Below are 21,071 nucleotides of genomic sequence, written 5' to 3'. Positions count from 1 at the left end.
CTCATGAGTCAAATGAAATTGATAGAAAATCTGAGAGTAAAACTTCAAAAACTGAATCAACGAATGAGTGAAGATATGAAAAACAAAATGGACAGTTTGCAACAAAACACTGAAGTTGTACAAAAGCTGTGCACTGAATCTGAACAAATGCTCACAGAACTTGATGAACAAAAAGAAAACATTGCTGGTTGCAGAGAGATACTAGAGAGAGAAAGGGAAGGTCTGAAATGTATACTGTCAGACATGGCCACCAAGAGAGAAGACATGGAAAATCAATTGAAGAAGAAGTTTGAGTTGGAAAAACAAGATCTTGAAAATCTGAAGGCAGAACTGAAGCAAGAGAGAGAGGATCTGGATAGAGTGAATGAGATGATGAACAAAGAAAAGATGGACTTGGAGCTGATGAGGTCTGACATCCAGAAACAAACTCACATGTTAGAACAAGAAAAACAAGTTATACAAGAAGAAAGAGACAAGTTGGATATCATGAAGGCTGAACTAGAAAAACAAAAGGAACATGTAGACAGAGAGAAAACCAACATTGAGGATTTGAGTCTTCAGGTGAAGCAAGAAAGAGATGAACTTGGAGATGTCATGAACATGATTACCTTAAAACAAAAAGAACAAGAACTTAAAGAACAGGAATTGGAAAGACTCAAACAAGAATTGGAAACCAGTAAGAGTAATGTGCTCACAGAAAGAGAAGAACTGGAAGAATTAAGGAAGGATCTCAACAGGAAGAAAGAAGAACTTGAAGCTGCCATGAACAACATCAGTCTAGAGAGAGAAGAACTCATTAAAATAAAGACTGACAATGAAAAAGAGAGAGAAATGCTTTTGGATGAAAAAGACAGAATGGAAGATGAAAGATCTGAGATGAAGACAAAGGAAGAACAACTCATGAGTCAAATGAAATTGATAGAAAATCTGAGAGTAAAACTTCAACAGTTGAACAAACAGATGAGTGAAGACATGAAAAACAAAATGGACAGTTTGCAACAAAACATTGAAGTTGTGCAAAAGCTGTGCACTGAATCTGAACAAAAGCTCACAGAACTTGATGAACAAAAAGAAAACATTGCTGGTTGCAGAGAGTTGTTGGAGAGAGAAAGGGAAGGTCTGAAATGTATACTGTCAGACATGGCCACCAAGAGAGAAGACATGGAAAATCAATTGAAGAAGAAGTTTGAGTTGGAAAAACAAGATCTTGAAAAACTGAAGGAAGAACTAAAGCAAGAGAGAGAGGATCTGGATAGAGTGAATGAGATGATGAACAAAGAAAAGATGGACTTGGAGCTGATGAGGTCTGACATCCAGAAACAAACTCACATGTTAGAACAAGAAAAACAAGTTATAAAAGTAGAAAGAGACAAGTTGGACATCACAAAGACTGAACTACAAAAACAGAAAGAACATGTAGACAGTCTGTTATCTGAGCTAAACTTGGAGAAAACCAACATTGAGGAGATGATACTTCAGGTTAAGCAAGCAAGGGATGAACTTGGAGATGTCATGAACATGATTACCTTAAAACAAAAAGAACAAGGACTGAAGGAAGAGGAACTGGGAAGACTAAAACAAGAACTAGAAACCAGTAAGAGTAATGTGCTCACAGAAAGAGAAGAACTGGAAGAATTAAGGAAGGATCTCAACAGGAAGAAAGAAGAACTTGAAGCTGCAATGACCAACATCAGTAGGGAGAGAGAAGAACTCATTACAATAAAGACTGACAATGAAAAAGAGAGAGAAATGCTTTTGGATGAAAAAGACAGAATGGAAGATGAAAGGTCTGAGATGAAGTTGAGAGAAGAACAACTCATGAATCAAAAGAAATCAATGGAAACTCTGAGGGTGAAACTTCAACAAGTCAATGAACAGATAAGTAAAGACATGAAAAACAAAATGGACAGTTTGCAACAAAACATCAAAGTTGTGCAAAAGCTGTGCACTGAATCTGAACAAAAGCTCACAGAACTTGATGAACAAAAAGAAAACATTGCTGGTTGCAGAGAGGTGTTGGAGAGAGAAAGGGAAGGTCTGATGAGTCGATTATCAGAAATGGTCACCAAAACACAAGAAATGGAAAAGAAAATGAAGCAGAAGTTAGATTTGGAAAAACAAGATCTTGAAAAACTGAAGGCAGAACTGAAGCAAGAGAGAGAGGATCTGGATAGAGTGAATGAGATGATGAACAAAGAAAAGATGGACTTGGAGCTGATGAGGTCTGACATCCAGAAACAAACTCACATGTTAGAACAAGAAAAACAAGTTATACAAGAAGAAAGAGACAGGTTTGATGTCATGAAGGCTGAGCTACAAAAACAGAAAGAACATGTAGACAGTCTGTTATCTGAGATAAACCGAGAGAAAACCAACATTGAGGAGATGAGTCTTCAGGTAAAGCGAGAAAGAGATGAACTTGGAGATGTCATGAACATGATTACCTTAAAACAAAAAGAACAAGAACTGAAGGAAGAGGAACTGGAAAGACTCAAACAAGAACTGGAAACCAGTAAGAGTAATGTGCTCACAGAAAGAGAAGAACTGGAAGAATTAAGGAAGGATCTCAACAAGAAGAAAGAAGAGGTTGAAGCTTCCATGGTCAGAATTAAAGATGAAATGTCTGACCTGTTGTTGAGAGAAGAACAACTCAACAATCAAATGAAAGCAATGGAAACTCTGAGAGTAAAACTTCAACAAGTCAATGAACGGATGAGTGAAGACATGAAAAACAAAATGGACAGTTTGCAACAAAACATTGAAGTTGTGCAAAAGCTGTGCACTGAATCTGAACAAAAGCTCACAGAACTTGATGAACAAAAAGAAAACATTGCTGGTTGCAGAGAGGTGTTGGAGAGAGAAAGGGAAGGTCTGAAATGTATACTGTCAGACATGGCCACCAAGAGAGAAGACATGGAAAATCAATTGAAGAAGAAGTTTGAGTTGGAAAAACAAGATCTTGAAAATCTGAAGGCAGAACTAAAGCAAGAGAGAGAGGATCTGGATAGAGTGAATGAGATGATGAACAAAGAAAAGATGGACTTGGAGCTGATGAGGTCTGACATCCAGAAACAAACTCACATGTTAGAACAAGATGAACAAGTTATAAAAGAAGAAAGAGACAAGTTGGATATCATGAAGGCTGAGCTACAAAAACAGAAAGAACATGTAGACAGTCTGTTATCTGAGATAAACCGAGAGAAAACCAACATTGAGGAGATGAGTCTTCAGGTAAAGCGAGAAAGAGATGAACTTGGAGATGTCATGAACATGATTACCTTAAAACAAAAAGAACAAGAACTGAAGGAAGAGGAACTGGAAAGACTCAAACAAGAACTGGAAACCAGTAAGAGTAATGTGCTCACAGAAAGAGAAGAACTGGAAGAATTAAGGAAGGATCTCAACAAGAAGAAAGAAGAACTTGAAGCTGCCATGAACAACATCAGTCTAGAGAGAGAAGAACTCATTAAAATAAAGACTGACAATGAAAAAGAGAGAGAAATACTTTTGGATGAAAAAGACAGAATGGAAGATGAAAGATCTGAGATGAAGATGAAGGAAGAACAACTCATGAATCAAATGAAATTGATAGAAAATCTGAGAGTAAAACTTCAAAAAGTAAATGAACGGATGAGTGAAGACATGAAAAACAAAATGGACAGTTTGCAACAAAAAATTGAAGTTGTGCAAAAGCTGTGCACTGAATCTGAACAAAAGCTCACAGAACTTGATGAACAAAAAGAAAACATTGCTGGTTGCAGAGAGGTGTTGGAGAGAGAAAGGGAAGGTCTGAAATGTATACTGTCAGACATGGCCACCAAGAGAGAAGACATGGAAAATCAATTGAAGAAGAAGTTTGAGTTGGAAAAACAAGATCTTGAAATTTTGAAGACAGAACTGAAGCAAGAGAGAGAGGATCTGGATAGAGTGAATGAGATGATGAACAAAGAAAAGATGGACTTGGAGCTGATGAGGTCTGACATCCAGAAACAAACTCACATGTTAGAACAAGAAAAACAAGTTATAAAAGAAGAGAAAGACAAGTTGGATATCACAAAGGCTGGTCTAGAAAAACAAAAGGAACATGTAGACAGAGAGAAAACCAACATTGAGGATTTGAGTCTTCAGGTGAAGCAAGAAAGAGATGAACTTGGAGATGTCATGAACATGATTACCTTAAAACAAAAAGAACAAGAACTTAAAGAACAGGAACTGGAAAGACTCAAACAAGAATTGGAAACCAGTAAGAGTAATGTGCTCACAGAAAGAGAAGAACTGGAAGAATTGAGGAAGGATCTCAACAGGAAGAAAGAAGAACTTGAAGCTGCCATGAACAACATCTGTCTAGAGAGAGAAGAACTCATTAAAATAAAGACTGACAATGAAAAAGAGAGAGAAATGCTTTTGGATGAAAAAGACAGAATGGAAGATGAAAGGTCTGAGATGAAGACGAAGGAAAAACAACTCATGAGTCAAATGAAATTGATAGAAACTCTGAGAGTAAAACTTCAACAGTTGAAACAACGAATGAGTGAAGACATGAAAAACAAAATGGACAGTTTGCAACAAAACACTGAAGTTGTGCAAAAGCTGTGCACTGAATCTGAACAAAAGCTCACAGAACTTGATGAACAAAAAGAAAACATTGCTGGTTGCAGAGAGGTGTTGGAGAGAGAAAGGGAAGGTCTGAAATGTATACTGTCAGACATGGCCACCAAGAGAGAAGACATGGAAAATCAATTGAAGAAGAAGTTTGAGTTGGAAAAACAAGATCTTGAAAATCTGAAGGCAGAACTGAAGCAAGAGAGAGAGGATCTGGATAGAGTGAATGAGATGATGAACAAAGAAAAGATGGACTTGGAGCTGATGAGGTCTGACATCCAGAAACAAACTCACATGTTAGAACAAGAAAAACAAGTTATACAAGAAGAAAGAGCCAAGTTGAATATAACAAAGTCTGAACTAAGCAGAGAGAAATCTAACATTGAGGAGCTGACCCTTCAGGTTAAGCAAAAAAGAGACGAACTTGGAGATGTCATGAACATGATTACCTTAAAACAAAAAGAACAAGAACTGAAGAAAGAGGAACTGGAAAGACTCAAACAAGAACTGGAAACCAGTAAGAGTAATGTGCTCACAGAAAGAGAAGAACTGGAAGAATTGAGGAAGGATCTCAACAAGGAGAAAGAAGAGGTTGAAGCTTCCATGAACAGGATCAGTGGAGACAGAGCACAACTTATTAAAGTGGAGACTGATGATGAAAAGGAGAGAGAAATGTTTTCGGATGAAATGGACAGGATGAAGAATGAAAGATCTGAGCTGAAGATAAGAGAAGATCAACTAATGAATCAAATGAAATCAATGGAAACTCTGAGAGTAAAACTTCAACAATTCAATGAACAGATGAGCAACGACATGAAAAACAAAATGGACAGTTTGCAACAAAACACTGAAGTTGTGCAAAAGCTGTGCACTGAATCTGAACAAAAGCTCACAGAACTTGATGAACAAAAAGAAAACATTGCTGGTTGCAGAGAGGTGTTGGAGAGAGAAAGGGAAGGTCTGAAATGTATACTGTCAGACATGGCCACCAAGAGAGAAGACATGGAAAATCAACTGAAGAAGAAGTTTGAGTTGGAAAAACAAGATCTTGAAAATCTGAAGGCAGAACTGAAGCAAGAGAGAGAGGATCTGGATAGAGTGAATGAGATGATGAACAAAGAAAAGATGGACTTGGAGCTGAAAGAACAGGAATTTCAAAGACGAAAAGAAGAACTGGAAACCAGTAGAAGGATTATGCTCACAGAAAGAGAAGAACTAGAAGAATTAAGGAAGGATCTCAACAAGAAGAAAGAAGAGGTTGAAGCTGCCATGAACAGGATCAGTGGAGAGAGAGAACAACTCACTGAAAAGGAGACTGAAGATGAAAAAGACAGAATGGAAGATGAAAGGTCTGAGCTGAAGATCAGAGAAGAACAACTCATGAATCAAATGAAATCAATGGAAACTCTCAGAGTAAAACTTCAACAGTTGAAACAACGAATGAGTGAAGACATGAAAAACAAAATGGACAGTTTGCAACAAAACATTGAAGTTGTGCAAAAGCTGTGCACTGAATCTGAACAAAAGCTCACAGAACTTGATGAACAAAAAGAAAACATTGCTGGTTGCAGAGAGGTGTTGGAGAGAGAAAGGGAAGGTCTAAAATGTATACTGTCAGACATGGCCACCAAGAGAGAAGGCATGGAAAATCAATTGAAGCAAAAGCTTGATTCGGAAAAACAAGATCTTGAAAATATGAAACAAGAGGGAGAAGATCAGGATAGAGTGAATGAGATGATGAACACAGAAATGATGGACTTGGAGCTGATGAGGTCTGACATCCAGAAACAAACTCACATGTTAGAACAAGAAAAACAAGTTATACGAGAAGAAAAAGACAAGTTGGATATCACAAAGACTGAGCTACAAAAACAGAAAGAACATGTAGACAGTCTGTTATCTGAGATAAACAGAGAGAAAACCAAAATTGAGGATCTGAGTCTTCAGGTTAAGCGAGAAAGAGATGAACTTGGAGATGTCATGAACATGATTACCTTAAAACAAAAAGAACAAGAACTGAAGGAAGAGGAACTGGAAAGACTAAAACAAGAACTGGAAACCAGTAAGAGCAATGTGGTAACAGAAAGAGAAGAACTGGAAGAATTAAGGAAGGATCTCAACAAGAAGAAAGAAGAGGTTGAACCTGCCATGAACAACATCAGTCTAGAAAGAGAACAACCCATTAAAATGGAGAGTGATAATGAACAAGAGAGAGAAATGCTTTTGGATGAAAAAGACAGAATGGAAGATGAAATATCTGAGATGAAGATGAAGGAAGAACAACTCATGAGTCAAATTAAATCAATGGAAACTCTGGGAGTGAAACTTCAACAACTGAATGAACAAATGAGTGCAGACATGAAAAACAAAATGGACAGTTTGCAACAAAACATTGAAGTTGTGCAAAAGCTGTGCACTGAATCTGAACAAAAGCTCACAGAACTTGATGAACAAAAAGAAAACATTGCTGGTTGCAGAGAGGTGTTGGAGAGAGAAAGGGAAGGTCTAAAATGTATACTGTCAGACATGGCCACCAAGAGAGAAGACATGGAAAATCAATTGAAGAAGAAGTTTGAGTTGGAAAAGCAAGATCTTGAAAATCTGAAGGCAGAACTGAAACAAGAGAGAGAGGATCTGGATAGAGTGAATGACATGATGAACAAAGAAAAAATGGACTTGGAGCTGATGAGGTCTGACATCCAGAAACAAACTCACATATTAGAAGAAGATAAACAAGTTATAAAAGAAGAAAGAGACAAGTTTGATGTCACGAAGGCTGAGCTACAAAAACAGAAAGAACATGTAGACAATCTGTTATCTGAGATAAACCGAGAGAAAACCAACATTGAGGATCTGACCCTTCAAATTAAGAAAGAAAGAGTCGAACTTGGAAATGTCATGAACATGATTACCTTAAAACAAAAAGAACAAGTACTGAAAGAACAGGAATTTCAAAGACGAAAGGAAGAACTGGAAACCAGTAGAAGGAATATGCTCACAGAAAGAGAAGAACTGGAAGAATTGAGGAAGGATCTCAACAAGAAGAAAGAAGAGGTTGAAGCTGCCATGAAGAGGATCAGTGGAGAGAGAGAACAACTCACTGAAAAGGAGACTGAAGATGAAAAGGACAGAATAGAAGATGAAAGGTCCGAGCTGAAGATCAGAGAAGAACAACTAATGAATCAAATGATATCAATGGAAACTCTGGGAGTAAAACTTCAACAGCTGAAACAACGAATGAGTGACGACATGAAAAACAAAATGGACAGTTTGCAACAAAACATTGAAGTTTTGCAAAAGCTGTGCACTGAATCTGAACAAAAGCTCACAGAACTTGATGAACAAAAAGAAAACATTGCTGGTTGCAGAGAGGTGTTGGAGAGAGAAAGGGAAGGTCTGAAATGTATACTGTCAGACATGGCCACCAAGAGAGAAGACATGGAAAATCAACTGAAGAAGAAGTTTGAGTTGGAAAAACAAGATCTTGAAAATCTCAAGGCAGAACTGAAGCAAGAGAGAGAGGATCTGGATAGAGTGAATGAGATGATGAACAGAGAAAAGATGGACTTGGAGCTGATGAGGTCTGACATCCAGAAACAAACTCACATGTTAGAACAAGAAAAACACGTTATAAAAGAAGAAAGAGACAAGTTGGACATCACAAAGACTGATCTAGAAAAGCAAAAGGAACATGTAGACAGTCTGTTATCTGAGTTAAACAGAGAGAAAACCAACATTGAGGAGCTGAACCTTCAGGTAAAGCGAGAAAGAGATGAACTTGGAGATGTCATGAACATGATTACCTTAAAACAAAAAGAACAAGAACTGAAGGAAGAGGAACTGGACAGACTCAAACAAGAACTGGAAACCAGTAAGAGCAATGTGCTAACAGAAAGAGAAGAACTGGAAGAATTAAGGAAGGATCTCAACAAGAAGAAAGAAGAACTTGAAGCTGCCATGACCAACATCAGTCTAGAGAGAGAAGAACTCATTAAAATAAAGACTGACAATGAAAAAGAGAGAGAAATGCTTTTGGATGAAAAAGACAGAATGGAAGATGAAAGGTCTGAGATGAAGACGAAGGAAGACCAACTCATGAATCAAATGAAATTGATAGAAAATCTGAGAGTAAAACTTCAACAGTTGAACAAACGGATGAGTGAAGACATGAAAAACAAAATGGACAGTTTGCAACAAAACATTGAAGTTGTGCAAAAGCTGTGCACTGAATCTGAACAAAAGCTCACAGAACTTGATGAACAAAAAGAAAACATTGCTGGTTGCAGAGAGGTGTTGGAGAGAGAAAGGGAAGGTCTGAAATGTATACTGTCAGACATGGCCACCAAGAGAGAAGACATGGAAAATCAATTGAAGAAGAAGTTTGAGTTGGAAAAACAAGATCTTGAAAATCTGAAGGCAGAACTAAAGCAAGAGAGAGAGGATCTGGATAGAGTGAATGAGATGATGAACAGAGAAAAGATGGACTTGGAGCTGATGAGGTCTGACATCCAGAAACAAACTCACATATTAGAACAACATGAACAAGTTATACAAGAAGAAAGAGACAAGTTGGACATCACAAAGGCTGAGCTAAATAGAGAGAAAACCAACATTGAGGAGCTGACCCTTCAGATTAAAGGAGAAAGAGATGAACTTGGAGATGTCATGAACATGATTACCTTAAAACAAAAAGAACAAGAACTGAAGGAAGAGGAACTGGAAAGACTCAAACAAGAACTGGAAACCAGTAAGAGTAATGTGCTCACAGAAAGAGAAGAACTGGAAGAATTAAGGAAGGATCTCAACAGGAAGAAAGAAGAACTTGAAGCTGCCATGAACAACATCAGTCTAGAAAGAGAAGAACTCATTAAAATGAAGACTGACAATGAAAAAGAGACAGAAATGCTTTTGGATGAAAAAGACAGAATGGAAGATGAAAGGTCTGAGATGAAGACAAAGGAAGAACAACTCATGAATCAAGTGAAATTGATAGAAAATCTGAGAGTAAAACTTCAACAGTTGAACAAACAGATGAGTGAAGACATGAAAAACAAAATGGAGAGTTTGCAACAAAACATTGAAGTTGTGCAAAAGCTGTGCACTGAATCTGAACAAAAGCTCACAGAACTTGATGAACAAAAAGAAAACATTGCTGGTTGCAGAGAGGTGTTGGAGAGAGAAAGGGAAGGTCTGTTGAGTCGATTATCAGACATGGTCACCAAGACACAAGACATGGAAAATAAATTGAAGCAAAAGTTCAAGTTGGAAAAACAAGATCTTGAAAATCTGAAGGCAGAACTGAAACAAGAGAGAGAGGATCTGGATAGAGTGAATGAGATGATGAACAAAGAAAAGATGGACTTGGAGCTGATGAGGTCTGACATCCAGAAACAAACTCACATGTTAGAAGAAGATAAAGAAGTTATACAAGAAGAAAGAGACAGGATTGATGTCACAAAGACTGATCTAGAAAAGCAGAAAGAACATGTAGACAGTCTGTTATCTGAGCTAAACTTGGAGAAAACCAACATTGAGGATCTGACTCTTCAAATTAAGAAAGAAAGAGACAAACTTGGAGATGTCATGAACATGATTACCTTAAAACAAAAAGAACAAGAACGGAAGGAAGACGAACTGGAAAGACTCAAACAAGAACTGGAAACCAGTAAGAGTAATGTGCTAACAGAAAGAGAAGAACTAAAAGAATTAAGGAAGGATCTCAACAAGAACAAAGAAGATATTGAAGCTGCCATGAACAGGATCAGTCTAGAGAGAGAAGAACTCATTACAATAAAGACTGACAATGAAAAAGAGAGAGAAATGCTTTTGGATGAAAGGGACAGAATAAAAGATGAAAGATCTGAGATGAAGATGAAGGAAGAACAACTCATGAGTCAAATGAAATTGATAGAAACTCTGAGAGTAAAACTTCAAAAACTAAATGAACGGATGAGTGCAGACATGAAAAACAAAATGGACAGTTTGCAACAAAACACTGAAGTTGTGCAAAAGCTGTGCACTGAATCTGAACAAAAGCTCACAGAACTTGATGAACAAAAAGAAAACATTGCTGGTTGCAGAGAGGTGTTGGAGAGAGAAAGGGAAGGTCTAAAATGTATACTGTCAGACATGGCCACCAAGAGAGAAGACATGGAAAATCAATTGAAGAAGAAGTTTGAGTTGGAAAAACAAGATCTAAAAAATTTGAAGGCAGAACTGAAGCAAGAGAGAGAGGATCTGGATAGAGTGAATGAGATGATGAACAAAGAAAAGATGGACTTGGATCTGATGAGGTCTGACATCCAGAAACAAACTCACACATTAGAACAAGATAAACAAGTTATAAAAGAAGAAAGAGACAAGTTGGACATCAAAAAGACTGAACTAGAAAAACAGAAAGAACATGTAGACAGTCTGTTATCTGAGATAAACCGAGAGAAAACCAACATTGAGGAGATGAGTCTTCAGGTAAAGCGAGAAAGAGTCGAACTTGGAGATGTCATGAACATGATTACCTTAAAACAAAAAGAACAAGAACTGAAGGAAGAGGAACTGGAAAGACTCAAACAAGAACTGGAAACCAGTAAGAGTAATGTGCTCACTGAAAGAGAAGAACTGGAAGAATTGTGGAAGGATCTCAACAGGAAGAAAGAAGAGGTTGAAGGTGCCATGAAGAAGATCACAGGAGAGAGACAACAACTCATTAAAATGGAGACTGATGGTGAAACAGAGAGAGAAAGGGTCTTTGATGAAAGGGAGAGAACGGAAGATGAAATGTCTGAGCTAAAGATGAAAGAAGAACAACTCATGAATCAAATAAAATCTATAGAAACTCTGAGAGTAAAACTTCAACAAGTCAATGAACGGATGAGTGAAGACATGAAAAACAAAATGGACAGTTTGCAACAAAACACTGAAGTTGTGCAAAAGCTGTGCACTGAATCTGAACAAAAGCTCACAGAACTTGATGAACAAAAAGAAAACATTGCTGGTTGCAGAGAGGTGTTGGAGAGAGAAAGGGAAGGTCTGAAATGTATACTGTCAGACATGGCCACCAAGAGAGAAGACATGGAAAATCAACTGAAGAAGTTTGAGTTAGAAAAACAAGATCTTGAAAATCTGAAGGCAGAACTGAAGCAAGAAAGAGAGGATCTGGAAAGACTGAAAGAGATGATGAACAGAGAAAAGACTGAAAACTTAGGGCAAGATCTCACAGAGGAAAATTTGGAGATCACAATAAGCGATAAACAGGAACAGCCTGATCACACTGTTGATGAAACGAATCAAGAAAAAGAACAACTGTATCAAACGGAGACAAATATTGAAAAGACGAGCGTGGAACGAGAACTGTATGAGCTCAAGCACAGAGTCGAGCAGCTCACCAGTGTCATTAACTCAATGGGACATCTGAGAGTTAAACTCAAACAGCTGAGTCAAAGGGCACATGGTGACTTTAGAGAAAACATGGACATACTAGAGCAGAAAAAAGGAGATATACTCCAAATGAAATCAATCATGGAACTCAAGTGTGATGATCTTGTCGAACAGGCAAGAAGAATCACTGGTCTCTATCACCTGATTCAAGAAGAGAAGAAAGTTATGGAGACACTGAAGTTTGACAAGGAGGCACAGACAGAAGTAGTGGAGTTTGAAGGTGACAGATATATCCGACAGACACATGTCTCGACCCAGACACTTGAACATCAGTGGAAGTTGGAGGAAGATAAATATCCAACACGAGACGACGTCACGGACGGGAAAACGTCAAGAAGAGATTATTTGCGAAACATGTGGAAGGACACTCAAACAGAACGGAAGGAGATCGATCAGATGAAGCGCAGAGGTCATGAAGTGAGAAACAATATGGAGAAAAGATTACAGGTGATCAATCAGTTTGTCAGGAGAACATTGTTACAGAAAGAACCAAAAGAACCATCTGAGAAGACAAACCTGGATCAAGGACTGAGTAAAGACACGACATGTCACACTGACTGCAAGATAGACCACAATGCACTGGATGAAAAATACGCAGAGCTCGAGCAGCTTAAAGTTCGGATGCTTAGTGAGATTGACAAACTCCAAGTCAGAGAAAAAGTGTCTGCGAGGACAACTAGCGACAAAGGTAATCAAACATTCCAGGTGGATGTCACCACAGGAGGCGCAACAGAACAAGCTTCTTCCACGATGCATCGAGAAGCTGACGAAGCTCCAGAGACAAGCAGTGGACTCCTCTGTCAGCTCCGGCACTACTGCTACCGGTGCTGCTGCCCCTGCTGCTCCTGCTGTCAGCAAGCCTGCCCGGAGGAGGCGTGAGATGACTGAGATGATGACATGTCTACGTCAGGTATGTTTTTAAATTCAATTTAAAAGACAGTACTTCTACTGAGACAGCTATTTCACTAAACTATATTCTTCATACACCACTTGTCTTTATCAGGGTCTGGAGTCGACACCAGACCAGAGCACGCCTGGCAAGAAAGGCCACTGCACCACCATGCTACTATATGTAACTATATGAACTATATGTAAAACAGAAATAAACCAATTTATAAGAATCGCATGAAAAATAAAAATAAAAACTAACAAAAAGTAATACAGTCATTTAAAATGTCTGGAGATGATAGTGCCAAATGTGTGAGGTGTGTGTGTTTCGATTTGCTGACCATTGCAGCATATTTTATTTTTGCATAATATTTAATAGTGTACCTGAAGTGTGTTGAATGACGATGATCGATTAAACATCAGTTCTTCATGTTGCAATAATAAACATAATCTATTAAACTTTCACATAATTGCAGAGAATAAACATTTTTCATGTTTAAAATATTCATTCATTTATGTTCTATGTTGCATTTTTGTTAAGAAAACTAAACAAAATATTCACAAATGTCAAAAAAATAATTTGTATTATTCCTGTATTCTTTTACTTGTATTACAATCTCCTTATTAACATTAATGTAACTCATATCATATATTAGAGTCGTCTGCTGTGCTCTTGCATTGTATTCTTTAATATTCCAATAAATGATCATCAGTTGTTTACAGGAGGAAATCATGTGTCGTGTGTGTGTGAAATCATCTCACTGATGAAGATATGTGATTGGATATTTGGATACACACAATCCTTGTTCATCGATACATTCGTTGTTTGGGCGTGGGATAAAAATATAATAATAAATATAAACACAGCCTTTACGATTGTGTGTTCCTTTAAATCCTTTCTTATAACTTTGTTTCATAAATCCTGGGCAACACTGTCACCAACTGGTGGAAGCTGTGAACTGGTAATAAATTAAATGTCTTAGTTTGAGTTTACCGGGTCAGTCAATGACACACAGACCCGGGCTGATCCTCTCCCCATCCCAGAAATCCAGCGTGGACAGTTCAAGTTTCATTTGATCACCGTCAGAAATGCATCATTCAGTTTTAAAAACGTGGACTTAAAATGGCACGTAGTGTTTTCTTGAGTTACTTAATTAAATAACCCAGACCACATTCAAACTCTGTTTTCTATCATTTATGATTGTTCTGTTTGATTAGTTTGATTAAAAACACAAAAACTAATTATTAAAGTTTTATGTAAGACAGAAGAAATCTTCAAATTAGAAGTTTTACCAATAAACTGAACAAATTTTGAACCAGGTTTGATCAGAACAACATGATGTGTCCGGGCTGAGAAAAACAAACAATGATAGCGATAATATTTAATAAGAAACAACCTTCCTAAAAACACTTTAATTAGTTTCTTCAGAAACCTGAGGAGAAAATTAAAGTGCTGTCATAATAAAAACAAAAGAAAAACAGATTCAGAGTCAGAGCAGATTTATTGTACCAAGTTGTGTTTGTCATATACCTGCTTATGAGTTATGAGCGTCCTGCGTCTACAATCAATCGAGACAGAATTAATTCAATCTCTGTAAGCGAACGCATGTTTACAAGCTGAAGCACGACAGATCCACAGACAGAGAATACACAGACACACTCCAAACACCCAAACATGACTGAGGGAATCAATAATGCAAGCAACAATCTGATTATGATTATCAATAGAAATGTCACTCATCAGTCAAACTACAGTCCTGTCTGTGAAAAACAACCATGAAGTGTTTTTCAGCTGTTGTCTTCTACAGAACGCTTCGACTACAGCCGCTTCAGATGAAGGTTCACAACTATTTGCAGCACTCCCTACGTGCTCTAAAAACAAAGCCGCACATCGCACAGTGAGTTTACCTGAGCATCCTTTCAAATGATATGTTCGTCACTGAATCTGAATCGTTGTTGATTTGAAAATAAAATGATTATTCATCAAAACTCTGTCTGCAGTGGTCATTTCACCAAAGTTACACAAACAGCAATGAGAAACATTCGTGGAATGATGCCGAAAATATGGACTGAATTTACTGAATATGCTCCATGACTCTAAATATAGATTGTTTTTTATTGCAAACCTATAATCATACAACATAAAATGATTGTTGTCAATGTAATTTACTGTTGTGTAGCCGTCACAAAGTTGTTTTTCATCCGATATATCAAACCTGTAAACCTGAAATGAGCTGCAGTAATTGTGACAATAGTCGTGAAGTAATCAGCAGTTATGTAACAGTGCTGTTGCAGTGTGTGCATTCTCAGGACTGAACACATGATGGAAGTCTTTTGCATCTGTGCGAACGGACGGAGACGGTAAAGAAAAGAGACGCCGAACTGAAGAGTCGCTTCCTGTGTCTGTGTCACGAGGGTTTAGTCACTGCCGCCCACCTTTCGGAGACCAGCAGCAGGTCCTTCGATGCTCACGTTCCCTCATTGGTGAGAACGTGAGCTCAGATTATGAGAGTAAATGTTGGACTGGTTTTTCATAAGCTACATTTTCTCTGAACATCCTGACACTAAAATTGTTTTTCAGACGAATCAGGAGAAAATTAACTTTGTTCTCTCTGATGGTGCTGAATCATCGGTCTGAGCTGAACTGAACGAGAACTTCAGGAACTTTCTGAAGCGTCACCTGAAATGAGAGAATCCCTGACTGAGAAGTAGGAAAATATATCAATCATGTTTAAATGTCAATCAAAGGAAAAACAAACATCATCATTCGATCCTTTCAATCCGTCAAATTCAGTTCTGCACAATTCAAACTGAACACATGCTCTCCTGTATTGCTCGGTTCACATGTTACCCTGCCAGTCATTAGAGGTCCGTGTCCTCCTCGTGTCCAGGAAGCTAGAGGAAAAAGTTATTGTGCATTAAGCTCTCCGACCACATAGTGAGATCACTTAAGTTCTTGTCCATGACTGCTTGTCTGCATTCCTGTTCAGGGACAGACCTGGAAAAAGAAACAGAGAGGGAGGTGGACATGGGGTCCAGAAGACCTTCAGCATGCTCTCTTTCTTCTGTGTCCGGTGACGGAGCAAACAGCGGAGAAGGTGGCGAGGTTCCATCATCTATGTTGTGTAAAGACACCACCTGAGGGGGGTTACTGTGCGTCTCGGTGGTTCTTATGTTGTTGTCCTTCTTTTTGTCTTCCTCACTTTGAGTCTTGCTCTGCTGTTGGTGGCTGCTGCTGAGAACTTTCAGTTGTTTTGTGTCTAAGCTGGGGTAGGAGCCCGACTCGGTCATGGTCTGGAGGAGTTTGTCGAGGCTGTCGGAGCCTTCGTTGCACCTGTTCTGGCTGGCCTGGGCGGCCTGGCACAGGAGATTAGTGTGCTGGCGGAGTTGGGCGATTTCTCTCTCGGTGGCGGCGTTCTCCTTCAGGAGCTTCTTGGTGCGTAGTGTGATGGCCAGCAGGCCTGACTGGTTCAGGATCTCTGCCGTGTTGAGGAAACGTTGATGGCGTGAGGATGAGCTGTCCGGAGCCAGGCAGTATGGGCTGTGAGCCGTGGAGGAAGAGGGAGATGAAGAAGACGGAGAAGAAGATGAGGGGGAGACGGAGGAAGAAGGTGGTGAGGGTGTCTGGGAACTGGAGACAGAAGGTGAACCCACGCTGTTGGAGCCTAAGCTTTGGCGGCAGTGGTGGGACTTGTATTGGGTGGTGGAGGAGGCATGGCCGGGCAGCGGGCAGTGAGATGAGCTGGGGAAGGAGCTGTGTCCTCCTCTGCCTTTATACTGGGACTGGGAATGGACTCGGCCCTCTTTCTGCTGCTGTGGCTTCAGGAGGTGGCTGGTGGTGGATACAGCCTCGCGTTTCTCTTCTTCAGTGCACACTCTCTTGCTCTGGCTCTGGCCTTCACTGCCACTCTCTTTAACACCCTCCAACCAGGTGGCACCCTTGCCCTCGAGGCTTTCCTTCCTGGGGTGCGGGGCGATGCGAGGGTACGAATTCAGGATGGGCAGGTATGAGTTCTTGCTGCTGTGGTTCTTGCTGTTGTGGTTCTGGTTGCTGCGGCTGCCTCCTTTCTTAACTTGCCCTTGCGGTGCAGCCAGACTGGACGAAGGAGTCGGGGTAGAGGAGGAAGGGGCTGGCATCGCCGGCTGTTGGATCAGGAGGAGCTGGGTGGGCGCTTTGGCATTGGTAAGGCTGTGCCAACCTCCGCCCCACGCCAGGGGGCCATGGAGAAGCTGCTCCGGTCTAGACTGTACCACCAGGAGGTTGTGAGCGGGGTTTTATGTGAGCAGAAGACCGAACCAGAGTAAAGGAAAGAGCGAAAAAGATGGGGAGGAGGTTAAAGTCACAAAGAAATAAGCAGCAGGACTCAAAAAACATCTCTCCAGTACACGCTCATTGATATTTGTCTAATAAAAATTGTGTGTGGGAGATGTAGCTCACACCAACAAACCCACATCAGCTCTGCTGCTTCCTAAACGCTACAGACTACTTATTGTTTCTTCGTTTACAGCAGCAGCAGGCTCTGACAAACCAACTGTACACTACCTCAACTGCTCAGCACCAAATGGCAGACAGATAAAGTCTTCTTTGTGTTCCTTGGATGTGTGATTGTACACATCTGACACATGACACAACTGTACAAGGTGATCAGCCTGTTTCTGCTGCCCCCAAGTGGCCAGAAAAGTTCAGTTAAGACTGCCTGCCATTTTTAGGGTTAGGGTTATCATCTGAGTTACCTGTCCCTTGATACATTGTGCTTGAATCTCTGTACATGATACAACAAAGCAGAATATCTGAAAAGGTTGTCGTGTGTAACTGAATGTCTCACCAGGTTTTTGATGACGTAAATGGGGGTGAGGTCCTCGTAAGGAGGCATGTTGTGGCCCGCAGCGGCGGCATTGTTCACACTGTTGTTGTTGCTCTTGTTCGAACTCTGCCGGTGAGGTTCGCTCACACTGCTGCGCTGGTCGTCTAAATCGGTGTGCACAAAGTCCGAGCCGGCCTCTGATGAAGAGGAAGAGGAGGTTCAGCGTTGAGGTTAGTGCTCAGAAATGTAGAAGACTCAAATCCAATTAAACATACAAGAACTGCCAGCCCCAACTTACAAGACAGGCTGGTTACCACAGAATAACAAGAGTCCAACATTTCTATTTGTGAACTCGATCACTAGGGATCCAGAGACGGTTTTGCTCACCTGAGTACCCTGAGTCTTTCTCAGAGTCTTTCTCCGAGTCACAGCGCAGCATGCGGTTGCTCATGTCGCCCATTCCAGACTGCACCCTGTGGGTGCCCCCCTGGGACGCCCGCAGGGTGGCACTGTTACTCTTATCCTTGGCAGTCTTTGAGGTGCACTGGGCGGCCCGCTCCTGCCCCTGTTCCTTTGGCATCCCAGACCTCTAAAAGTGAAAGCAAATGATCAAATGTTTACTGCCAGATACACAGCATAGATTCAAAGCATCATTAACTTTATTTAGTCTGTGCCAGGTTTTAAACTACAGTTATCGAGCTTATTTTCAGATTTATACTCATGTCTGTCCACCATGAGCCAGGGTCTTGCCTCTTAAAGGAAGTTTTCCTTGCCACTGTTGTCAAGTGCTTGCTCATGGTGGGAATCCACCACCACTGCCCGCTACTACCCTACACGTTACATTAACGTTAAGTCTATGTTACGTTACATTACTGCACACCTTTCGATAAGATGTTTTTGGATCACGAGGAGTTGCACTCGACTCCACGCATTTGTGTAAATCCTGATGATCCAAATGTTGATTTGTTCCAAAGAGCAATATCTTGCGATATCCCAGAATGACGAGCACATCATAAGTGTTCAGAAAGATGCTATATGAATACAAGTTTATTATCATGAAGGTTCAAAGTCCGTGACTGTCAGGACTCTGTGGTCTTCAGGTCATTCTTCCAAAGCTTTGAGGTGTGTTGGGCTCATCATCCAGCTGCTAACTCCAGAGCAGACAGAATACCACAAGACCTAATCTCACCACCACATTTCACTGAGTTCATCAGTAAATTAGACTTTTCCCCCCAGTTATCAATCCTCATCCATCATCTGAGACGACTACAAGACCACCAACAGACTTCTGACTTAGTTCTGAATCCTCAAACTTCCTAATTGTTTGAGATTTTCAGCGCGGGCTCAGGTTTTATTGAATTTATAACGATACGCCATCAGCTCTGCTGAAAACCAGTCTGCTCCTGTCGACCTTTTTACAACAGAATCCATCTGCGTTGAATTAGTTTGTGACCAAACAGTTAACAGGCTCCGACACGAGTCGAGTAAACATCTGACAAAGGCTGCATGGAACCGAAGAACTGGTGTAGTGAGTTAGACAAGAAAGAAGTACACACACGAGTTAATCAAATTAATCTGACGATAAATACACACGATATGAACATAGTCCACATTATTAACGGGATGTTTTTCAGATCATCTTTCATTGTGGTCACTGTGAACCGTGTGAACCGTCTGCAAGTCTGAATCAAACTCAAGCTCAGTTCTGTGTTGAATTACTCGGGTCAGTTGCAGGCAGCACTCACTGTACTAAAAGAAGTCGTAGCACAAACGAAACAACAGAAGAAGATACTCTGTGTAGATATATGTGTGTGTGTGTGTGTGTGTGTGTGGTGGTGTGTGTGTCCCCACACACCTGCCGACAGAGACGTTTAAAAAAAAAAAGAGGCGAGCTACAAGCAGACTGACGACATTCGAGGTTTGACGTGAGCGCCGACAAACACTCAAAGAACAACAAAGTTTGTGGAGGACGTCTGTCTGTCTGTCTGTCTGTCTGTCTGTCTGTCTGTCTGTCTGCCTGTCTCACTCTGATGGTCCGAGACACAGAATCAGAACCATGAATGTAACAGTACATATTCAAATCAAGGCTCGGCTACAGTTTGTCTCTAATACAGGAGCAAGAACTTTTTGTTCTGCACATAAAAGGTCACATTGTTGTAAACTCAGCAGGACTGATGACTGTTTATCACCGATCTGATTGGTCAGCAGACACATATATAGATATATATAGATATAAATATAAAGTGTCTGTGCCTCAGCACAAACTTTAATTATCAGTGTTTTCCTTGCAGCCTCCCGTGCACACAGACATGAACTTGATAACACACAGCCCCCTCCACCACCTCCACCACTCTTATGTAATACGCCGCTGCCTGCTCGCTGCTGTAAATCCACATGGCAGCTCTCCATCCATCGCCTGTAAGTCAACTCTGCGTTAGAAACACTCTGACATGTCCGGGAGAGTTCATGCAGGAGGAAGTGAAGCTCAGGTGAGACTCACCTGTCAGTGTTTGATCCACAGGAGAGGAGGACACAGCTCACAGGCGGCAGCAGGAAGACAGAGCATCTCCACAGTCAGTCAGTCAGTCTCCTCCGGTCCACGCTTCACACCTCCATCCTGCACACACACACACATGCAGAGTGTCCATGTGATGCTGTCTGACTGGCTGAGTGTCCTGCCTGCTCTGACCACGTACTGAAAGGATCCATGATGTTCATTTGGGTGGTGCCACGCCCCCTTCATCATCCTCCTCCTCCTCCTCCTCCTCCACCCCCCTCCATGCAAACCATCGAAATATTAATGAGTCCTCGGCGGTGACGTAACAGCAGCGGTTGGTCCAATCCCGTGCCGAGACACGTGTTTTAGGTGGTGACGCGGGTCCACGTGAGGAGGAGGAGGAGGGTGCGTTGGTTTGGAGCTCGTATGGTGCGTTCAAGTGCCGCTGGAGACGCAGTGATTTACAAACACACACACACAAATATTTAATGACTTTATGATTTATTATAATTATATATTGAATATGCATAATGCTCATTATGGCTAATTATCTATCTTAAAGCTGGTGCGTTCACTGTACCGGTAAATTATTTATTCTCACTGTTTAAATTCAGTTTGTGTGTGTGTGTGTGTGTGTGCATATAGCAGTGTGTTTATTTACCTGTGGAGCCTGTGTGTGTGTGTGTGTGCGTGCATACACCTGTCCATTAAAGGTGGTTCTGGTTCTACATGTGTTTGCTGGTTCAGGTGAGTCTGTCATCACTGTGCAGGGTTGTGGAGCACAGATCAACACCCCGTCACACACACACACACACACACACACACACACACACACACACACACAC

The 21,071-nt window shown here is 40.5% G+C and overlaps 2 protein-coding genes across 2 annotated transcripts in view; one reads left to right on the top strand and one right to left on the bottom strand.

Moving 5' to 3' along the window:
- Window positions 1-13,798, top strand: part of LOC104935531 (trichohyalin-like) — a 32,231-nt gene extending 18,433 nt beyond the window's left edge. Inside the window, exons 5-6 of the mRNA XM_027273746.1 lie at window positions 11,902-12,946; window positions 13,040-13,798. Of these exons, the coding sequence (XP_027129547.1) occupies window positions 11,902-12,915 (1,014 nt within the window). The 3' untranslated portion in view covers window positions 12,916-12,946; window positions 13,040-13,798. The remainder of the gene's footprint in view (window positions 1-11,901; window positions 12,947-13,039) is intronic.
- A 609-nt stretch (window positions 13,799-14,407) lies between these two features.
- On the bottom strand, window positions 14,408-20,851 carry LOC109138406 (CLOCK-interacting pacemaker). Its single transcript, XM_027273306.1, has 4 exons — window positions 20,230-20,851; window positions 18,117-18,318; window positions 17,751-17,926; window positions 14,408-17,169 (listed from the first exon to the last, which is right to left on the bottom strand). The coding sequence occupies exons 2-4, from the start codon at window positions 18,307-18,309 to the stop codon at window positions 15,820-15,822; spliced, it is 1,719 nt and encodes a 572-aa protein (XP_027129107.1). The 5' UTR covers window positions 18,310-18,318; window positions 20,230-20,851; the 3' UTR covers window positions 14,408-15,819.
- Between the last annotated feature and the right edge of the window lie 220 nt (window positions 20,852-21,071).

Source organism: Larimichthys crocea, chromosome XXII (genome assembly GCF_000972845.2).
Source record: "Larimichthys crocea isolate SSNF chromosome XXII, L_crocea_2.0, whole genome shotgun sequence".
Lineage (NCBI taxonomy): Eukaryota > Metazoa > Chordata > Actinopteri > Sciaenidae > Larimichthys > Larimichthys crocea.
This window is presented reverse-complemented; position numbering and strand designations above follow the sequence as displayed.